This window comes from Callospermophilus lateralis, chromosome 6, assembly GCF_048772815.1.
Source record: "Callospermophilus lateralis isolate mCalLat2 chromosome 6, mCalLat2.hap1, whole genome shotgun sequence".
NCBI lineage: Eukaryota > Metazoa > Chordata > Mammalia > Rodentia > Sciuridae > Callospermophilus > Callospermophilus lateralis.
The window spans coordinates 120503933-120525273 of NC_135310.1; the positions used below are offsets into that span (position 1 = coordinate 120503933).

Consider the following 21341-nt stretch of genomic DNA (forward strand, 5'->3'; position numbering starts at 1 on the left):
CTGAAGGTGAACCATACCAATGGCATCCTTGAGGTATTTCTGACCAATCAATCTCATATATTCTTCTATGGCTTTAGTGGCGAGCGTGTTCTCGCGGAATATGAGGTGCTCCCGTTCCATGAACCGGTCTACCTCTGACATGGCCATGTCTGAAAGGAAGTCCTGGGACCCAAGAAAATTCAAGGATCAGCCTCTGCACAACCCAATTTTTGCAAGTGTGCCCTGTCCTCTCTGCCCTCCACGTCAGTGCCCATTCCCAAGCCACTTTTCCCTGAGGGCACGGCACTTACCTTGGCCTTTCCTGTACTCTGCAAGATGTGAACCAGTGCGCTGGCAACCTCTTCCTTGCCCTTGACATTCAAGGCAGGTTCCAATACTGCACACAGCATCCGATAATGGTTGGTGACATATTCTGCAAACTCTTTGTACAGCTCCATGGGCAAGATACTCATTGTCTGATAACGTGCCTTCAGCCGCACAGCCGGGCAACCTCCTTTGCCCTTGCCCCCTGAGCCACCCCCCGAGCCTCCTCCCCCTCCCGAACCCATGCCCCCAGACCCTCCACTGCCTGTTGGCAGGGTCACAGGGTACCACTGCTCTGTGAAGTGGCGCCCAGCCAGGGTGGCCACGGGCACAGTCACCAGGCCTACATAGCCTGCCTTGTCCTTCTTGCGCTTTTTGTCTGAGTCACGGTACAGATGCAGCCGCAGGGCGCGGACAGCCGGCAGGTTGTTAAACTCGAAGTGCTCGCCCCAGAAGACGGTGTCCCCAGAGGCTGAGCGGGGCTTGGACGTGGTGCGTGCATACAGCATGTCATCTAGGCAGAGCTCGCAGTAGTACCGCTTCTTAGGGGGCAGTTCCCGTGCCTCTATGATCCACAGCTTCAGCACATTATCCACCCGGCGGCTGTTGTCCTGGTGTGGGGGTGGTGGGTAGGGTAGATAAAAGGGAGGGGACAGTGAGATGGAGACACCAAAAGAGGAGACAATGAGAAAGTGGGATCCAGACAACAATTGTACAGCTGAGAAGCTATACTGGATTGAAGAGAGTCTCTCCCACATTCATCGTCTATCTAGATCTTGTGAATATGATCCTATTTGGAAATATGGTCCTTACAGATATAGTCAAATTAAGGATATACTGGATAGGGTGGACCCTTAAAACAATAATTGGTGTTTCTATTATAAGGAGAGATTTGGAGACATGAGACATGCAGAAGGAGCTCGCCATGTGAAGGTGAAGGCAAAAGCTAGATGGATGCAGCTAGAAACCGTGGCCTGCCAGCAACCTTCAAGGAGCTATGAGGAAGCATGAAAGGACTGTTCTTTGTGCTTCAGAGGAAATGTGGCCCTGCTAATTTTTATTTTGGACTTCTGACCTCCTGAATTGTCAAAGACATTTCTGTTGCTCTAAGTGACCCAGTTTGTGATAATCCCCCTCTGTCCCCGTACATCCTACCACTGAACTATATCCCCAGTTCTTCCATATTTTTTATTTTGAGATAAGGTCTCACTAAGTTCCCCACTGGCCTTGAACTTGCAGTCCTCCTGCTTCAGCCTCCAGAGTTACTAGGATTACAGGCATATGCTACCACACCAGGCTTAGTTTGTGGTAATTTTTTACAGCAGCTTAAGAAACTAACATAGAAGGGTAGTTCTTTAGACGCTAATCAGTACTGGGTTAAAAAGGTAGAATAATAAAACAAAAATATTAAGACAGATTCTGAAGAGGAAAATGGAAAAGTTCTATAGAGATCATCAGAAACTGAAAAAAATAAGTTAATGCATAAATATAGGATGAGTGAGGCTTGATAGCTGGTGTGAGAATGTTCTGGGGATATAACTGAGCACAAGCCCACAGTGAGGTTTAGGTGATATTTTTCAACACTAATCAACACTAATGTGCTGAAAAAAAGCAAAGTGTTTGGACTCTGCATGGGTCAGAATTTTTTTTTACTATTTTTTAGTTTTTGATGGACCTTTATTTTATTTATTTATATATGGTGCTGAGAATTGAACCCAGTGTGTCATACATGCGCACCACTGAGCCACAACCTCAGCTCCGGGTCAGAATTCTTAAGAAGGACACTGAGAAACAAGTTTCCCCAGATGAGAGTGACCAGAACTGTGACCTTGCTAGAAAGTGGGAAATACAGCCTAGATGACAGAACTGGGAGCACTTCTCCTGGGAAGTAAAAGTTTTGGGAAAAACACAGACTTGTAGAACCTCTGCTCCAGAAGAACCCTAGAGATTATCTAGTCCACTCCATTCTCACTCATTTCATAGAGGCACAGAGATCTGGCTAATTGAATTTTGTGTGTTCTGCAAAAATGCTGTAAGTAGGGGCTAAGTGGCCACCTGTTGGAATGTCAGTGAGGCATTCCTGCCTGACAGGAAGCTGCACTAGAGGACTTCTAGAGTCCCATCAACTCTCTTTTAAGTCTATGATTTCTATAGTAGGGATATAGATCACAAAGTAGGGTAACAGTACGAAAAAAAAGGGAAAAGAAACCGGGGGTTAGGAATAATGGGGGTGGACACCCCCACTCATTCAGGACCCCTACAAGGCTGTCTCCTCCTCCCCCAAGCCTCCCACTCCTTTACTCACTAGGCCCCTTGTGGCTCATTCTTTGCCCCAGACATGCCATGCATGTCCCCTTTACTCCCCAATACCTTGTTGGGTTTTACTGCCCGCTGGAGATTCTCGATCCATTTGTCCCGTTCGGCTGCAGACCGACAGGCAAAACATTTTGTTCCTGATGACGTTGTTACCTAGAAAGGGTGTGGAGTTGAGAATTGGACTCCAGAGGGAGCTTACTCCTAAGAACTGAAGATTCCCCACCACTTCTTCCTCCCTGGCCTATCCTAGCCCCAAGATGTTTCTGACATCCTCTTGACATCAACCCCTGTGCCAATTCCTCTAGGACTTTTTGTCCCTACCCTCCAGCATCCCTGCCCTTTGGTCCTAAGCCCACTAGACCCAATACCTCAAAACAGAACTCCTGGCCCAGGATGGAGCTGTGCACTGGCTTGATAATGGAATCTTCATCCAAGTTGAGCTCCAAGGCCTCAGCTGCACTGCTAGGACTCAGCAAGGACTCATGGGAGTGAGACTCCTTAAAGCTTTGCATCAGCCGGGCCCTGGCAGGCAAAAGGTTCAGGAGAGAGGGTCAGGATCCCAAACTCTTCTTATAGACTCAGGGGTCCTGACTCATCAATGTGATTTTAGAATGGAGACTTGGTGAAAAAGCCTCCTGAACCACTCTGCACATAGACACAAATTCACAGAATGAAACCCAGCCTCCCCTCAGGAAGGACATGAGGGATGTGAGAGAAACCAGCCATTCTATTCATATCTAAGGGGCTGTGAGGAAGGGAACACCTAGAAATACCTAAATGCAGGAATGGACCTGGCAGAAGAAAGAGAAAAAAACCAAGGTGGGCCCAGGGCCCCTTGGAGAAATGACCTCTAGGTGACCCTAGAAACCAAAGTCTCAACATAAGGGCAAAGTGGGGAGTCACACAGAAGATCACAACATAAGAACTGGAGAATCACACAGAAGATCCTTGTCTGGCCTGGACCTGGCACACAGCTAGTTAGTGCCCAATAACATTTCATTATTCAAAGTAGGAATGAATGAATAAGAGACAAAGTTACAGTAGAATCAGGGGAAAGAGTGAGGAAGAGTGTAAGAAACAAGAGAAAGGAGCAGAATGAAGAAGGTTAGACACTGGAGATGGGAGTGAGGGGAAGGAGGCAAGGCAAGAAGTAGAAAGCAGGAGGAAAAGCATGTGCAGAAAGAGGATGCGAGAGGCTGAGAAGGGGCAGCTAGACAGAAAAAGCAGGAAAAGCGATAGGGCTGAAAGGCAAAAATCACTGTGGGGAAGAAAAAGAAAAAGGAGGCTAGGGGCACGGAATGAAGAGGGACAGGATGGCGAGCAGCATGGAGATGGGTAGGGGATAAAGAGTAGAGAGCAGTAGGGAAGCGGGAGGGGGAGCTCGGGTGTGGGAGCCTCCATGAAGTTATTTATAGCAGCCCCGTCATCACAGGCTCTGGCTGCCGTCAGCGCGCCACGCTCCCCCGGCCCCCCGCCCCCGCGGCCAGGAATACCATGCCCTCACCCCCTGCCGGCCCCAAATCCAGCTCTGGTGACATGGGAAGGGGGCAGGGAAAGGTTTGACTCACCTTATCCCAACCTCCCTACCTGCCCAATTCCGGGGGTGGCCAGACAGAGGGGAAAGGGAGGACAGGGTTCTGCAGGGATGACTGGGTAAAAGGGATACCCAGAGAGGGACCCCAAGAAGCAAACAACAGAGACAACCACCAAAAGGTCTCCTTCAGTCCTGCCTCAGGACAGTGCCCTCTGGACTTCTCTGAGGGCTTCTTCTTCATGGTTCAGTCCATGAATTAACCCTGCAGCCCCTGATCCCCATTATGTCACCCTGCACACTGGTGCCAGTCTTACCTTTTTCTGTAATACTCTACACTGTTCCTTCCCTCATGATGAGCTCCACCTTGTACCCATTAACATCAGTCACCCCAAGCACTACTCCAACCTGCTGCTCCTGCCCCTCCTGCCCTTCCCTCAGGCAGTTCCACCTAGCTCTCACTGCTGCCCCTCCACCAACCAGTGAGCCCACTTCCTAGGATTAAGAGTTCCTTATGGGCAGGCTGTGTGGCTCCTCTCTGTCCTTCTGTACAGCTCCTCTGATCCTGGACTGAGCCCACCCTATGTCAGGCTGAAGATGTCCTCCTTGGCATTACCTTCGCCTCCTTGCCTGCCTGTCCTCTCCCTATGTCCCACCCTTCTCCTGCCGCCTGCAGCCATGTCCTAGCTCTTCTCTGTTTTCTCCTTGCACCATAACACCCCTCAATCAACATGAGCCTTTCAACCTTTGCCCTCAGATAACCCCCTCCCTTCCCATACCGCTAGAGGTCCCCTATATTGCACATATCTCAACCCGCATGCTCCCTCCCCTGTACCGGTCATGGTCAGCACTTCGGAAGCGAGGCAGGATCTGGCGAAAGCTGCTGGTCCGGTCAAGTTTGGGCTGTGACTTCGTACGCTTGATGGAGCTTTTAAGCCTCCGGCTCAGGAAGCCTTGCTGGGGGGAGGAAATGGGGATAGGGGTGGGTTGGGGCAGGGTCAGTCCTACCTACTTACCCCTCAGCTGGTATAGAGTCCCTAAAATAAGGTGGGATGGGAGAAAAGTCCCTAGAGGTGGGAAAGGGAACAGGAGCCCTGATACCAGCTTGTCTTCCTTGCTCCCTTGGGCACAGTGAAGGAAATACACACACACACACACACACACACACACACACACACACACTAGCTTGGAATAGGTGGGAGGGCTAGTCCAAGAAGCAGGGGGCAGAGCCAAGAAGAGGGAGACCAAAGAGGTGGGGACGCACATACACACAAAATCTTTCTCCCTCCAGTCCCCTTTCTCAGAATCCTAGGGCTTCAGCTGGGGCTGGAGGGGAGGGACCCAGCTGAGCCACATCTGGCAAGCGCTGGCTTCCATTCACTCACCGAGGGCCGGAAGGGCGCAGCGGGGGCGGCCTCCATGCTGTACTGCTTCCCCCCTGGGACACTCTTCCTCCTCGAGCGACCCAAGTGGTATTCTGGAGGAGAGGAAAGGGCCCCAAGGGAAGTTGGGGAAGGGGCTTGTTAACCCAGGTTTCCACCCCTGACCCCACTGCATTCTCCCACCTCCCTCTGCCCCTCAGCTCCGGCCTCACCTACCCCCCGGAAAACAGCAGGAAGAGCAGCGGCGGCGGAGAGGCTGGCGGTGGGAAGGAGGGGGCAAGGAACCCGAGCCAGAGCCCCCAGAGGGGGACGGAGTGGGAGGCCTTAAGCCCATGACTAGTGTTGGCAGTCAGCAGGGGCGCATGGCCAAGGGGGTCAGTAAAACCCCAGTAATGAAGGACATAGAAGATTCAGGGAGGCTAGGTCCCGGTGCCCACCCCCCCCCCAGAAGGGGCTAGCTGGGGGGGAAAGATGGGTTAAAGGTCATTGCCCATAGGCTGGCTTTCCCCTTCTCTCTGGGGACATCTTCTACCTGCCCTGCACCTCCCAGACCCCTGTTTGTCTGGAGGGCCAGAGCTGCCTCCCATGACCCCCCTCCCTGGACGGAGGGGGAAGTCTTAGAAGGGACCTGTGAGGAGTGGCTGGGGGAGAAGCTGGAGAGAGAAAATCTAAGAGGCAGATGGGGGGGTGGGGAGAAGGAGCCGGTTCCACGTGCACTGCAGTGGCAGGGACTTAGAAGGGAAGGGGGAAGAAGAAAAGAAAAGAATGCAGGGGAGTGGGCAGGGAGTGGGGAGGATTAGGGGGTGCTGGGGACTCCCAACTAAGGTTTAGGAGAGGAGGAGGAGGGGAGGTGAATGCGGATGAAGCTCAGCCTGCCAAGAGCCTAGAGGGATGGCAGATCCAAAGAGGGAAGCTGAGGCTCTGCTGCCAGGGAATTTAGAGGGGCCAAGGGGCTGGAGGAGAATGAAAGTGAGGGGGGATGCCAAGCTCCAGCTTCAGCTCCAGAATGGCTGCCCAGGCCTGGGCTCCCCCCTCAGCCCCACAGTCACCACTGCAGCCAATGGGGGGGCAGGTGCTGCATCAGGGGCGGGGCCACCATCTCCACGGCAACAAGAAGCTACAGGCTGAAGGGGAGGTGGACCGGAAGAGCTGCCTGTTAACCCTCAAGGCTCCCGAACAAAACAAGAGAGGGCCATACTACATTTCCACTGTCTGCTTCCAGAAGTGCAAATTGCCCCCAAGTTGCCCTAGAATCTAGTCCCTAGCTTCCTTTTACCTGTAAAACCCAAGCATTAGAGGTTTGCACACAAAATCTGGATCCCATCATACAAGGACCCTATCAGTCCCTCAGGAACACGTGTAGAACACAGAAACATACACTGAGCTGTAGAGGTATGTGTATATCAGAACCACAATACAAAAATAAATAAGGAACTATGTGCTTATGAGACATACAGACAGCTGTGAGCACAGGTCCATATTCTCAGACTTTGAGGCCCACACACCCTACATGCTTACACATGTGTGAACACTGCAACAGTGGTGTACATACTTGAACCAAAACACCCACATGTGAGCCACTAATGTGGGTTTTGTGGCCTGAGTCTTCTGGGCAATCATGCAAGCGCACATTACAGAAATGGACATGTAACCTGAAGACATACACGTGTCCCCCATATAGAAGAATACCAGTTTAACCCCTGGGACACATACTTGAATACACCATATTCCATCCCTGTACAATACATACACTGTGATCCCAACCACATAAAGGTTTCCCCCATATTCCCAAAAGACAAAATCCTTCATTCACGTGAAAAGCGCAATCACATCCACTCTGTCTCAGGACAACCTCCTTCTCCTTCCCCAGTTCTTCCCTGCCTCCAACACCGGCATCCATGATTGCTACCAAGGAGCAAATGCATTATCTTTCTGTTATACACTACACAGTGCATCCCAGGGCCAAATATCTTCCTCCTAGTCACAATTCTCTGCTTTTCAAGGTAGAGCTGCCCATTTTCATTTCAGGGAACCTAGCTCAGCCATTATTTTTACATACGAGCTCCTCTAATAAAGGCATAAAGTCTAACTTTGAATCCACTAAAATTCTGCTTTGGAACTAAAGCATTACCAGAAGAAAAAAAGAATTTGGTACCTGGTTTGCTTGATTCTTGGAGATAATATAACCTTATACATATCACCAGGAGCTAAAACCTATGAACTCACACTTAAGTCACAGGTACATGAAGGCCACATAGACACATGCTTACAAACACTCTCATTACTGCAAAAAAAAGAATAAGAGAAACACAGAGGAAAGGCAGGCAAAGTGACAGAAACACAGAACATCCTGTTATTAGTGCTGTATGCAGCAACATGTACAGAGAACACAGAACACAAGTCTTACACATTCACAGAGCAAACCTGAAAAGCATACACTGAGTTGCTGGGTCTCCACATCCCATCCCCTGCACGATGTATACACGCATGCACACACATCACAGCCACCTACACAGACCCGTAACACAGGCATTGTGCACACACCCACACATGTACACACCCTGTATACACACAATTGCACACACACAGAACAAGGGCTTAGGTTCCTGCTTCTCCAATGTCTCTAATCTTGCCACCACCCACAGAATTTGTCCCTGCCCTCCAATCCCCCAAAACCCTAACTTTCCCTTTGGCCTTTTTCTCCACACTCAGCTGGCAGCTTTCAAGGGGAGCCTGGGCAGAAACGTTGCCACAGAAGGATGAGGAACAGCGATGGATAGAGAGCAGAGAAATAGAGGACAGAGCTCTGCACTGGGAACATGAACCTCTAAAAACAGTCCCTGCCATGACAGGCCTCTCTGTGAGCCACCCTCTATACTTATGTGGCCTCACCTGATCCAACCAAATCTGATCCTACAGGTCCTGCCTGAATCCAGTGCCCTCTCCAATCTCCCCTCCCTTCTTTCACAGATTACTTTATCAAAAGGCCTCTCTCCTCTCCCTGCTCCCCATCTCTGAGGTCCCTTCTCCCACCATCTCCATCCAGTTCCCCATCTTAAGCCTACCACTCTTCCCTTTTTGAAGTCTGGCGAGTTCTCTTCCATGTTCCCATTCTCCAGCTCTCTCTTCTCCCTGGCATACTCTCCCCTCTCTTGAAACCTTTCTCATTGCTCATCTCCCTTTTTCTCCACACTTTTCTTCTTTATCTCACTCCTTCCCTTTGAGCCTTTCTATTCCCACTCCGGACCAGGCAGGGGCTCACACCTGCCTCGTCCAAAGGTGTTTCATACACAGTAGGATTCCAAGGAGCGCACACACACTTTCTCCCCTCACCACTCACACATCACCCACATCCAGACACGCCCTGGACACCAGTGCTGGAATTGACACAGATACTCAGGCCAAAGCTAGAACACACATGCAAAGACATACACCTGCCACCAGGGACACAGAAAATTCTGTTCATGCATCCAGTCACACATTCCTACACACAGGAGACTGATGAGAAGTGAGCCCCAACCATAGACATGCAAGCTCAGGGTCAGGGGTGACATGAATCAGTATGGCCATGGATTGCCCCACTAAGACAGTGGCTGGCCCAACAGACCCCTAAGGCAGGAAGAGGCAGCATAAGAGAGGACACGCTTTGCACATGGCTGGCTGCACATGTGTGCACGAGGAACTGGGCCCCTTGTGCACATGGCACCGACACACAGGGGACATGAGCAAAGACATGAACACACACGCAAACCCACAGGCTGCCCCTCTAGCAGGGGCTTCAAGACCCCCCTGACCAGCCGCCCCCGCGAGCTTGTAACCCTGTCCCCAAGAGGCCGTCCCGACCACCCGACCTCCACTGCACCCCCCCCTCCAGTTACCATAACTCCCCCCACTCGGAAGATGCAGCGAGAACATGCGGAGGGAGCAGCTGCCGCCGCCGCCGCCGCCGCCGCCGCGGCTTCCCCACCCCCCTCCCTGCGCCCACGCACACGCGCGCCCCCGCCCCACGCGCGCGCGGCCCCCCCACGCGCGTTCCTCGTCCGCCCGGCCCCGCCCTTACCTCGCACCGCCCCCCGGGGGGGCTCGGGGGTGTCCCCGGTGGGGGAAGGGCCCCGCCCCTGCGCGGGGGAGGGGTGGGGTGCGGAGGGGGGAGAGGGGGCGGTGCGGCCCGGCTTGCGCCGCCCGGCGCGGTGGGGGCGGCGGCGGGGCCCGGGACGGCCCGGGCGGCCGCGCGGTGACGGCCGCGGGAACGGCTCCCTCCGCCGCCGCTCCCGCCGCTGCCGCCGTTGCCCGGGCCCCGCCGCCGTTGCTAGGCGACCGCTGCTGCCGTGGCCGCCTCTGTCACGAGCCCCGTCGCCCGGAGACAGCGCGAGAGAGACGGGGGAGGGGGGTAAGGGGACCCCCCAAACCAACCGGGTCTTCCACCATCCCCTCTTGAGCAGGACCCCCTCCCCCAAAAAAAATCACAGAGGAAAGGAGGGCTCGCGGCTCCACCCAGCAGAGGAGGAGCCCTAGATTCCAATGCCCCTCAAAGGTCCGGCGACCTCTCTCGGGCTGAAGAGTCCACAACCTCAGCAAACACCTTCGCAGATCTAAGCCCCCAAGACTTCAACGACCCTGATGTCTCCTACACATTCTCCATGTTCTCTACACATTCCATGTCCCTCTGAAGACCCCAGTCACCAGCTATCAAACTTTGACTAAACCCTCTCCCCAAATATATTTATAGCCCTGGAGCCCCTCCCAGTCCCATACAGCAACCTCCACATACTACCCCAACTTCAAACACACATGCCTCCACCCAAGACCCATGCCAGAGACCCCCAGATTCTGAGAACTCAGGGTAAGGAGAAAGATGGAGAATATGTGGGCAGAGCAGCCAACCACAGGACATTTGATAAACATGCTCTGTGAGCATGTGACCATTCTGGCCTGGCACAAAGGTATACACACACATGCAGAGAAACACATGCACCAGATATGGACATTACATACACATAGACACAGATATGAAAAACATCACACATATTCTCTGTACACATTTCACAACCACCACCTGGAAGTGCCTCAGAGATGAGCTACCTACACAGACCCCTGGTCGGAGGTTTCCATAACAATGACACACATCCCTGACCATCCACTCAGGGTCCCAGAACAGGCCCCCAAGGGTAGAGAGGTCTGGACCTATCGAAAGGTGGCTGGAGGGAGCCAAAGGATGTGGAAAGGCCACTGGCTCTCTAAAGAAGAAACTGAAACTCTGGATGTCTGAGGGGTGGGGGATTTGGTAGGAGAAATAGATCATCTGAAGGTTGGAGGGATGGGGGATCTGGATCCCAAGTCCTGGGAGGGAAATACAGAGGAAGGGGGCAGTGGCGAGGGGGTTTCCGGGGACTGAGGGCGTCTCTCTGCACCTTGGCTGCAGATCTCTGTTCTCTGCCTTCATATCCCCTCACTGTTCCCATGGAAACCTTTTAAGCGAACTTCTCAGGAAGACAAAAATCTTTTTTTAAATGACTAAAGGGGGGGTGGGGGGCAGAAAGGGGGAGGGAGGGGAAGAGACAGATGGAGAGAGGGAGAGAATTGGAGAGACAGACTGAGCAGATATCTCTACAGACAGAAAGAGATGAGAAAGGAGGGTCTAATGGATTTCCACTGGGAGCAGAGGGGAGAGACTGGGGAGTCAAGAGGAGTACAGAAAATAAAGAGAAATGGGGAGGAAAAAGGGGGCGATACAGTTGCAGAAAATAGAGCAGTTGATGAAAAGAGAAAAAAAGGGGCAAGAAAGAGGAATGGGCCACAGATCTAGAAGAAGAATCCGGAGCAGGGGGTGGGACAGAGGTCTGGGGGTAGGGCGGGAACTAGGTCAATCTCTCCAAGATCCCAGACCAAGGGCTGGGAGGGGCAGGGACAGGAACACTCGGACAGGAAGCTAAAGATCTAAAGAGACTATTTTTAAAAGCACCGGGAAAACAGTCAAACTTCGCTGCTGGAGAGGAAAAAGGGAGCGAAGCAGAGCAAGGACGCGCTGGGGTTTCTCACCCACAGCCTCTGTCCCGCTCCACAGCCCAGACGAGGGCGCCGTCTCCTCTAGAGTTGCGAGACTCGGTCTCCGCCTCCTCCCGCCCCTTGCCAGCGCCCCCTGTGCCCGACGCCCCCGCGCCGCCAGCCCGACCCCCTCCAGCCCTGTCCCCGCGACTGTCCGGGGCACGCGAGCCTGCTCGGCCGCCGTACCATGCTCGCCGTGGGGCCGCCCCTCCACCGGCACGGAGACTGTGCGTCTCAGCAGTTTGTTGCGGCTGGACTCGCTCCTCCGGTCCCGGATCAGGAGGGGGTGTATCTAGGGGATGCGGGGGTGTGTCAGACCTCACTGGCCCGCGCCGTCCCTCCTCTCCCGCCTCCTCCACGGAAGGCTGGGCCCCTTTCCATTCCGCCTGCCACCTTCCGCCCCTGCCCCTGCCCACTCTCGCCAGGTGGCTTGGGGTGAGGGGATTTCTTTCCCATCTCCCCGGTTCCTTTCTCTCCCTCTTATATATATCTTCCCGTTTTCACCCTTTTCTTTGCTCCCTGCATTTATCTCGCAGCACCCCTCAGAGAATTCTCCCAAGCCCTTCTCAGATCTTCCTTCAACTCCTCAGGAGTTAGCTACCTCCTGAACCCAATTTCCCCTTGACCTTCAGTTTGTCCATTCTCCCTTCTTTTTTCCCAACCTCCCACCTCCCTTACCCCTTCTCTCCCTCCGAGCCTGTCACGGGGGTAGCAGAAGCTGCATTTATAATCAGGATCCACAGCTTGTCTCCCTCCCACGGCCAGGCTTGCGGCCAGACTGGGACCCAACCTCCCCTCCCCCCAGAGGGCCTGGTCACCTCCCCCCACCTTTCATCTACTTCCACCCCCAACCCCCCCACCCCCATCGCTTAGTTCCCTTGTTCCCTTAGTCATTACCTTTCCCTAAGCCTCACCTCCAGATCCCCTGGGCAAATATGTCCAACCCTCCAGTCCTACCAGGACTCACAAGATCCAGAGCCCACCCCCACCAACCCCAGCGTCAATCCCACAACCCATCCAGTTCCAAGTCAAACTGTTCACTATCCTAGTTCTATCTACTTCTTCCCAGCTTCTCCTCCCATCACCTTCCTACCCCAAACTCTAGCCATTCCTGTTGCCTCTCAGCTGCCTGGTCACTGGTCCTCTCAGTCCCCATTTCTGTCCTTCCCTCATTGCTCCACCCACTGTCCTCCCTCTTTATCCTTTCACCAGTCCCTATTCCTATTGGTTCTAGTTTTCCTAAAGTCTCCAAATCCCTGGTCAAGGCTGATGACCACTAGTGAACCATTCAAATGCCTTGCAACGTCTAAAACCTAAGACTCCTCCAGAGAGTCACCATGTCCTCTCCTAGACACCTATTCTTTACTCTGTGGTCTGGAAAATCTCTACACAGCTATCTCCACACACTCATCTGCCTCCCAGGACCCTTCACACCCTGATTAGCCCTAACTACAATTCTAGCCTGGCCTCATAACACCATCCCCAGTAGCTTTCAGGTACATCTCTCACCACTTCTTAGCCTTCCAGGCTACCTACCCTATCACTCTAAAGCTTGTCCCCCAAACACCCTCAACTGCTGAAATCACACCTATGGGGCATCCACCCTTCATATTTGTATCCTGCTTCCTCTGAGGGACCCTCTGCTGCTAATGCTGCTTCTCCCAAATCGGAATCCACATGACCCTGGCTCTCAAATCTTACATGGCCACCACCTCCCATAAGATACATCTCCTTCACTCTGGCCAGTCCTTGCCTCTACACCTTTAGGCAACTCCTATGCTCTCAGTTCCCCTCCTCCACAGACATCTCCTCCACTATATTCCTTCTTGATATTCAGTCAGTCCCAACAAACCTCAGTGTTTCTCTAAACTCTAATCTCAGGCACCTGCAGTCCTCACCCCATTCAAGCCAAGAACTAGTAACATCTGTATCTTTCCCAGTACCCTCCTGTTCCTTCCACTGTCCTCTGCCTTTTTTCTGAATCCCTCATTTCCCCTTCCTACACTATGCTCAGGAGAAAGGACTGGTGAGTGATGAGTCTTGATCATTGGAGAAGAGGAAAGGGGTCCTCAGGATTACTTTGAAAGGGAGACTTCCCATTTCTTCACCCCTTCTCCAAGCCCTTCAGTTTTTCCTCCCTATTCAAACCTATCCCACAATATGGACAGGATAAAAACAGAAGGCACCCCCATATCTTTAGAGCTATATTTCCTCTCCAAAACTGCCTATGACTTTCGGAAGACCCCCAGGCCAAGAAGAGAGAATGTCCTTTTTATCATACCCCAACCCAAATCTCAATGCTACCCTCTTGCTACTGCCGGCAAATGTTTCTCATTTCCTTCTTTTTGTCTACCCTTCACTAAAAGGACTCTTCCCATTGTTCTGTCCACATTCTCCCAAGTTACCCAGTGTGGTCTCTTCCCAACCTCCTCACCCTGCTCACCTCGTCCTCATCCAGCATGAGCAGCTGGTTCCCCGAGATGATGCAGAACCGAGGGTTCCAACCAGGACGATCATACGGGGAATGAACGTATTGGGTTCGGTGCATAGGGGGTCCCCGTACATCTGGGGGATGGAGACACACAGAAACAGTAAGGGATGTTCTATGCATTTGGGAGCACAGGCCTAAATGGCAAGAAGCAATTCCACAAAGTGGAAGAAAGGAACCCCACCCGCCTTGAGGAGATCATAGTTGAGGGTAGTACTTAGCAACTTTAAAGGAACAAAAAATAAGCTTTTACATCTAGAGGAAAAAAAGAGGAATCACATCACAGGAGGCTATGAAGACTTGCAGAAAGATTTCAGGGAGGGGAATATATTACGACTGAGAGGAACACAGTTGCGGGCAGGGAAAGGTAAAGGAACTATTCATCCACTTGGGAAAAATATAAAATTGCAGTGCAACTGGTAGAAGAAAAACAGGTTGGTGACAGGAGTCTAAGAAAAGGGAGGGCACTCATCAGATGGACTTAGAAGGTGGAATGAATGTATTGGGAAGCAAGTTTGACTTCAGGGGGTATCTTTCTCCTGGAAGCAGGGACGAACATAGGGAATTTAGGAGCAACTCTGGGAACAGAAGCACTTGTATGTAAGAGAGTAAGGAGAAAACTATACACAGCTGTGGGGAAGAAGGATGGGGTATGTGTATAAGAACATTTGGGTCATGAGCTTTTGAGAGCTAAACATTTGGAAAAGAGGAAGTGGAGGGCTTTCCTATTGATGGAGAGACCCGAGAGGACCTCCTCCCCCATCACTTCTTCCCCTTCACCTAGTCCTACCCTGATCATCCTTTGGGAAGGTTCTGGTTCTTCTGGTGGAAGAGAGAACATGGCTTTTGTCATCATCTGGCTATGGAAGAGCCAGGGTGGGAGAAGGTGGGAAATATGTCCTTTGGATGAATAGACCAAATTGATGTCTTTCCTCAGTCCATGTCCAGGCATTAAAGATTCAATACCAATCTCCTCCTCCCCATCTACTGCCCATGGATGGAATGAAAGCCAACTCCACAAGTTAGGAGCCTTCCTGAGGCATAATGAGGAGTTTAAAGAACAAAAAGAGTATATGGGGGGAAAATGGAATATCCAGTGACATAGAAATCTCCAGGTTAAGAGCTGAAGATGAGAACAAACCTACCAGAAGAGAGTAACAACAAATCAGGGGTGGCCCATGCTCAGACATGCCCCAGGGTCTCTCTTCCCCATTTTTGCTATCCTTGCCATGCCCCCCCCCTTCAAAATTCCTCTTCTTCAAATTCCATTGCCACACACCATCACAGGGGGACAGGGGGACAGGACCTATGGGAACGTAAGAAGTCAAAATTGGTGTCAGCAAAGTAGCAGAAATTAGGCTTAAGGTATCAAGAGTAAGAAAGGGTTTAGAAGCAGAAAAAATAAAATTCTGTCCCATTTATGGGATAATTAACATGGGCATATTGCAGCAGAACTGATCTTTTAGTTTCATTCCAACAGAATGCCCTGAGTGGGAGTTTTGAAAAAGTCCAGCCCCTGTCTATAAACATACCAGTCAAATTTACTCAACCTGCAGATCAGATGAACCCCCCAGAACATAAATGTCTATAAACCGCAATGCTCTGAAACTTTTACTGTCTCAAGGCCAGCTCAGAGACTCAACAGTCTCTAGATACAATGATCACTGATACCCAATCCAAGACCACAGACATTGCAGGTAACATGCCCACTGCACTCAGGCACTTGGTTCACCCAGAGGAAAAATCTGTTGATACATGTAACTCATGGGAAGGGGTGGTTTGAGCTGCAGTTTAGGGAAGCAAGTTTGACTTCAGGGGGTATCTTTGTCCTGGAAGCAGGGAAAAACATAGGGAATTTATCTTAGACGCAATTCTGGAAACAGACAAACATGCATACAGACTCTGGAACTTAAGCAAGAATGAAAATGATCTGGGAGGCAAAGGAACACGGCTGAGAAAGAGGGAAATTTTACCAGAATGAGAAATCCTGTAAGAATTCAGATAAGGATCCTGTATAGTCCCTGTTATAAGCATCAAAACCCTCTCTATCTTTGCACCTCAAATATCCAATACCCAAGAAAGTAGAGAAGACAAGAAAAGAGTAATGCTGATAAAAACTTGGGGTACAAAGGGAAAGTCAGTAGGCACAGACTGTGGTGACAAGATGGGGAGTGGGATTGGAAATAAGAAGATGGGCCAGGGACAAATAACAGGAAGTATCTAAAAGATAAGGAGGAAAAGATGATGATAAATGCCTAGGGACAGGGGAATACACCAAAAAGGCTCAAACACACATGGGGCAGAAGAAACAAGGAAGACCTAATAGGGAGATTAAGACATGGAGGTCAAGAAGGAGTGCAAGAGACATGGTATAGATATAAGGCGGCTACCAGATACAAGTGCAAGAGAGAATGGACATCAGAGTGGGAACTGATATGGGGGAAGGACAGAAGGGGGACTCATATAAGGAACGGACATCATATGGGGGGAAAGATATAAGTGATGGACAGCATAAGAAGGGAGGAGGAATGGAAATAAGGATATGGGGTGGGGGAGGGGGGTAAAAGTGGTGAGATGAAGAGCACAGATAAGACCCCTAGGGTTGCATTTTACTTGTTAAGGAACTTAATGAGGGTCAAAGTGGGAGCAGGAGATCCTAACCTAGTCCCTAACTTGCATCACTCAATCTTCCTTGTATCTGTCCCCCAAAAATATACACATAATTTGGCCCTCCCCCTACCCTGGCCTCCCCTCCCCCAATCCTTTCCCTCTCTCCTCTCTTCCCTCCATCTGGACCCTCCATCCCCCCCCACTGCCTCCCTCTCTCTCCATCTGGCCTCTGCTTTCCTTTCATCCTCTTCATTTTATAACCCCTACCATTCTAAGCCCCCCACGGTATTCTCCCCTCATAATCTTGGCTTCTCTTTTCACCCCTATGTTTTCATTTCTCCTTCTCATCTTCTCTCCTAAGACTCTGTGCCTCTATTTCCTTGATGTTTTCCCCATCCCTCAGCTCCCACCGCCAAATTATTTCTGTAGCTCTTCCCCCAACCCTATCCTCCTACCTTTCCACCCCTTTCTGGCGCTCTCTTTCCCCTTCGTTTTTCTCTAAGCACCCTTCAAGGCCTGTTTCCTAGCCCCTCCGTTCCTTACCTACCCCTATCTCTCTAGCTTCCAGTCTCTCCTTCCCCATGGCTCCCACCCCAGCCTTCCCGGTCCTCCTCTCCCTCCATTTCAGCCGCTCCCTCCCTTCCCTGGCCCCGGCTCTCCCCCGCCCCCTGCCCCTCCCCCTCTTGCCCCCCCATCTGGCCCTCCCCCTCCCCCACCACCGTACCTCTGAAGGGGGCATAGGACATCGCGGGGATGCTCCCCCGATGGATGGAGGCGCGAGACCTGCTCATCAGGCCTGGGGGGAGGGGGCGGGGGACGGGGGAGAAAGAGAAGAGAGAAAGAGGGGGAGAGAGAGGGGGAGAAGGAGGAGGAGGTGGAGGAGGAGGAGGAGGAGAGAGGAGGAGAGAGGAGCAGAGAGGAGCAGAGAGGAGGAGAGAGGAGGAGGAGGAGGAGAATAAGAGCCAACGGCAGCAGCGGCAGCAGAGAGAGAGAGGGAGAGAGAGAGAGGGGGGCGGGGGAAGCGAGCGAGAGAAGAGAGCAGGAGGAGGAGGAGGAGGAGGGAGAGACTGCAGCCCCCATCCCTACCCAGGGAGACCCAGGGAGCGAAAGAGAGTGAAAAAGACCCCTGCCTCAAACACACATGAGAGCAAACAGTCATGAAGATGCAGACCCCAGACCCTGAGATTGACAGACCCCAGACTCAGAGAGATATAATTCATTCCCAACCACAGGCAGGTTAATTTGAGACACAGACCCCAAATCTAAAGGGAAGGAGATCCCTGATATAGAAGGGGGGGAAAAAAAAAAAAGACCCCAGACCCGTCAGAGGGGAGTCAAAGATCAAGATCTTAAGGATCCACTCTCAAAAGGTTCTTCACAGCCACAGAAATCTTAGATTTCAGGCCCTGTGATAGTGATTTTAGAGACTAAAACCTGAGACCTATACTCAAGAAAAAGATGAAACCCAGATTAGAAAGACCCAGACCTAGAATTAGGTCTCAGAACTCAGACCCAGCGAGAGATCTGAGACCCCAAACTCAGATCCCAAGGGCGGGGGGACCAGACTCAGAGGCTGGTTAACTCTGAGAGAAATTCCAGTTTTAGTGGGAGACAGAGAAAGAGACACTTAACTAGCCCAGACCCGGAATTTAGAGACTGAAAACTCATAATAATTTGAAAAACCTCAGGGAGAGTGACCACTGGATCCTGAAACACATAAGCTCCCTAAACAACATAAAAGAAACTCAGTCCTGAGAAATATTCCAACACAAATATTGGAAAACCCCTCAGAGATCTGAGATAAGCCCCAAATCCAGAGATCACAGGAGACCCCCAACTCCAGGGAGGTAAATATGAGAGAACTCTGACCTCAGCTTGGGAAACTCCCAGTCACAGTCACGCCCACCATATCAGTGACCCCAGATCTTCGAGGGAGGGGGACTATTGGGTAGCAGAGTCTTTTTGTCTGTTGTCTCCTCCCACGTCTCTGGCCTCTTATTGGCCCCTCTATTTTTGGGTCACTGAATGTGCTTGGGCCCCAGGGAGGTTATGTAGGGCAGGTCCTGGCTCCTTGGGGGATGGGTTAAGGAAAGGAGACCCAAGGCTCAGAGGTGGACCAATCCTGCAGAGGAGAGGGGACAGAAGGACCATCGCTACTCTCCCTAACCTGCAACCCTCAACTCTGATTCACCAGTCTACCTCAAGCTTTGGGTTTTCAGTTAAGAGTGCCCTTAAGCTCTTCCCATCATCCTGTATCCCACTGACAGGGTCTCACCCCTGTCCAATTAAAATGCATCTCTCCTCACCTAGCCACTGTCATGCCATGCCTTCGCCTGCCTAATTACTGCCCCCTACCCAGGGACAGCTGGCATCTCCTCAGATCATAGTTGTTCATTCCTCAACTAAGGCACAGCTCAATCCTAACTGAACAGGGGGCGCTCTCTTCACCCCTGAGGTTCAGTCTTCTCAGACCCTCCCACTCCTTAAGGCCTCTGAAATAGTGCTGGGGCTGTTACTAGGCACATTCTGGGGTATAAGGACGACTCCCCACTTCACCGCCTGACGCATAGAGTCTGCGGGGTCTCCGACCCCCCTAGTTCTAGCTTTCTCATCACGTGGCCTGTGGGACTGGCTCGCGATTGGCATCTTCGCATCATTCCGGGAGGTAGAACCGCTCGAGCGGACCCGCCCTCTCACGTGACAGTGGAACGCCGCAGAGGCTCTCCTCCGCCAGCCACTGGCGGGTTTGGGTTTCACGGAAACGGGCGTGCCATTTACGCGCACTTCTGCGGATCCAGCTGTCCATTGGCCAAATCCCCTTCGCTCCTCCCTAATCAGGAGGCGGGGCAATCCGCGCCACGTGAGGGCCAGGATTGGCTGATTCTGGAGACTCCCGGCCCCCTAGCTTCTACTGTCACGTGGGGTGCGCTGTTTTCTTATCACGTGGCTGCCACCCAGGTAAGAAGAGGCCCCTCTTCTTGGGTTTGGGGTCCTTTGCCCGTGTAATGTGTGGCCTTTGATATCAATCCTCCTTTACCAGTATAGGCTGCATGCGGGGCGGTCGAGCGTCCGCAGCTCTACTCGGCGGAGGGGTGAGTGCCTGGCCCCGCCTCTCCCCTTCCGGTCTTCGAAGTTTAGACCACCCCCAGCACCCCAACTCCCAGGGGTTGGCCCGCTGAGGTGTGAGTGAAAACTGAATCTTGGGCTTAATTTTCAGGGACGTTTTCCGTCAGTGTGCAGAATAAGAAGGGCAGAGCCTGAGGCTCTATCCCAGCCAAAGCATTCTGGGGTGCCATTTCCGGGGGTATTTGTGGGGAAGAGACCGAATTCGCCCCTGTTCTCAGGCCGCTCTGTTCCTGTCTTGTCTTTGGATGCCTGCGTTGCTGCCTGTGGCCTCCCGCCTTCTGTTGCTACCCCGAGCACTGCTGACCATGGCCTCTGGAAGCCCCCCGTCCCAGCCCACTACGGCATCTGGCTCTAGCTATGTTCCAGGATCGGTTTCTGCAGCCTTTGTCACTTGCCCCAACGAAAAGGTCGCCAAGGAAATTGCCAGGTGGGGACCTTGGTGTAGAACTAGAAAGTATTGTCATGAAGGGAGAATTGGGGGCGGAGGAGAAGGGTGGTTCTTCCTGCTCTCCATCTTTGGAAGCCATCTCTGGGCTGCCAGAACAAAAGTCCTTTTCCCGGGGCACTCTGAATGGGGCTTTCTCTTCACCTTCAGAGCTTTGGTGGAGAAGCGCCTAGCAGCCTGCGTCAACCTCATCCCTCAGATTACATCCATGTGAGTCATAAGAATTGGAAGGTTAATCTAACTTTAGAGGCTGACAGGGAGCCTTTTCCTAGGGGAAAGTCTTTCATTCCCAAGACTTTCTGTCCCTCTCTTTCTCTGACTTCTTCAGCTATGAGTGGAAGGGAGAGATGGAAGAAGACAGTGAAGTGCTGATGGTGAGAAACATCCCCCACCCCAAAATTGCTCCAGTTCCCTTGACCTCTGATTTCTTTCACCTGAGATCACTCTGATGTCTTGATTCAACAGTGTTTTACTTTACCCCTTAGATGATTAAAACCCAAAGTTCCTTGGTCCCAGCTTTGACAGATTTTGTTCGGTAAGAACTTTTAGATAGGGGAGAGGATGTGGTATTGTGGATTGGGAATTGCTGAGCAGTCTGCAGTTGTCTGAGGGGTGGGCTTCTTAAATATTTGAGTAATCTTCTTCCTTCCCTATTATTTTTGCAGTTCTGTGCATCCTTATGAAGTGGCTGAGGTGATTGCCTTGCCTGTGGAACAGGGGAATTCCCCCTACCTTCACTGGGTGCGCCAGGTCACAGAGTCAGTTTCTGACTCCAGCACAGTCCAACCATGATGAGCCCTGTTCCTGCCATGATTCTTTTTTTTTTTTTTTTTTTTAGTTATCTACACATGACATTACAATGATCTTGGCAATTCATACATTTGTATCATTGGGGTCTGCCATGATTCTTTAATTAAAAAAAAAAAAAACACTCTTGACTTCCACATGATGATGATGACTGGGCCCCTAATAAATCCTATCTGGTTCTTATTGCTTTTTGCCTTAATTTCTTGTCACATATGCACATTTGGTTAGGGAAAGTCAGAAGTGTAGGTCTCTGTATTCTGTCCATCTTTCAGACATGACTCATAACCA

General features: G+C 51.7%; 2 protein-coding genes across 9 annotated transcripts in view; one reads left to right on the forward strand and one right to left on the reverse strand.

Annotated features, from left to right (window-relative positions):
- The window catches only part of Syngap1 (synaptic Ras GTPase activating protein 1), a 30108-nt gene extending 12642 nt beyond the window's left edge, over positions 1-17466 (reverse strand). For 4 of the 5 annotated variants that reach the window (XM_077109573.1, XM_077109572.1, XM_077109574.1 and 1 more), the window contains exons 1-9: positions 17400-17466; positions 14021-14142; positions 11764-11869; positions 5536-5627; positions 4986-5107; positions 2988-3141; positions 2674-2772; positions 291-914; positions 18-162 (exon numbers count right to left, since the gene is read on the reverse strand). In XM_077109573.1, the coding sequence (XP_076965688.1) occupies positions 18-162; positions 291-914; positions 2674-2772; positions 2988-3141; positions 4986-5107; positions 5536-5627; positions 11764-11869; positions 14021-14142; positions 17400-17466 (1531 nt within the window). Of the gene's footprint in view, positions 1-17; positions 163-290; positions 915-2673; positions 2773-2987; positions 3142-4985; positions 5108-5535; positions 5628-9410; positions 9448-11763; positions 11870-14020; positions 14143-17399 lie in introns of those variants that run through there. The other variant, XM_077109576.1, reaches the window with a different exon arrangement.
- A 2087-nt stretch (positions 17467-19553) lies between these two features.
- Positions 19554-21236, forward strand: Cuta (cutA divalent cation tolerance homolog). Of its 4 annotated transcripts, none has more exons than XM_077109579.1 (7): positions 19554-19633; positions 19721-19767; positions 20020-20228; positions 20397-20456; positions 20575-20620; positions 20732-20781; positions 20912-21236. In XM_077109579.1, exons 2-7 carry the CDS (start codon positions 19726-19728, stop codon positions 21036-21038), a joined length of 534 nt encoding a protein of 177 aa, XP_076965694.1. In that variant the 5' UTR covers positions 19554-19633; positions 19721-19725; the 3' UTR covers positions 21039-21236. The 4 variants fall into 4 exon arrangements, with proteins under 4 accessions (XP_076965694.1, XP_076965695.1, XP_076965692.1 ...); XM_077109577.1 differs by having other exon boundaries at positions 19582-19633; positions 19716-19767; XM_077109580.1 differs by lacking the exon at positions 19721-19767 and having other exon boundaries at positions 19570-19633.
- Positions 21237-21341: the final 105 nt, after the last annotated feature.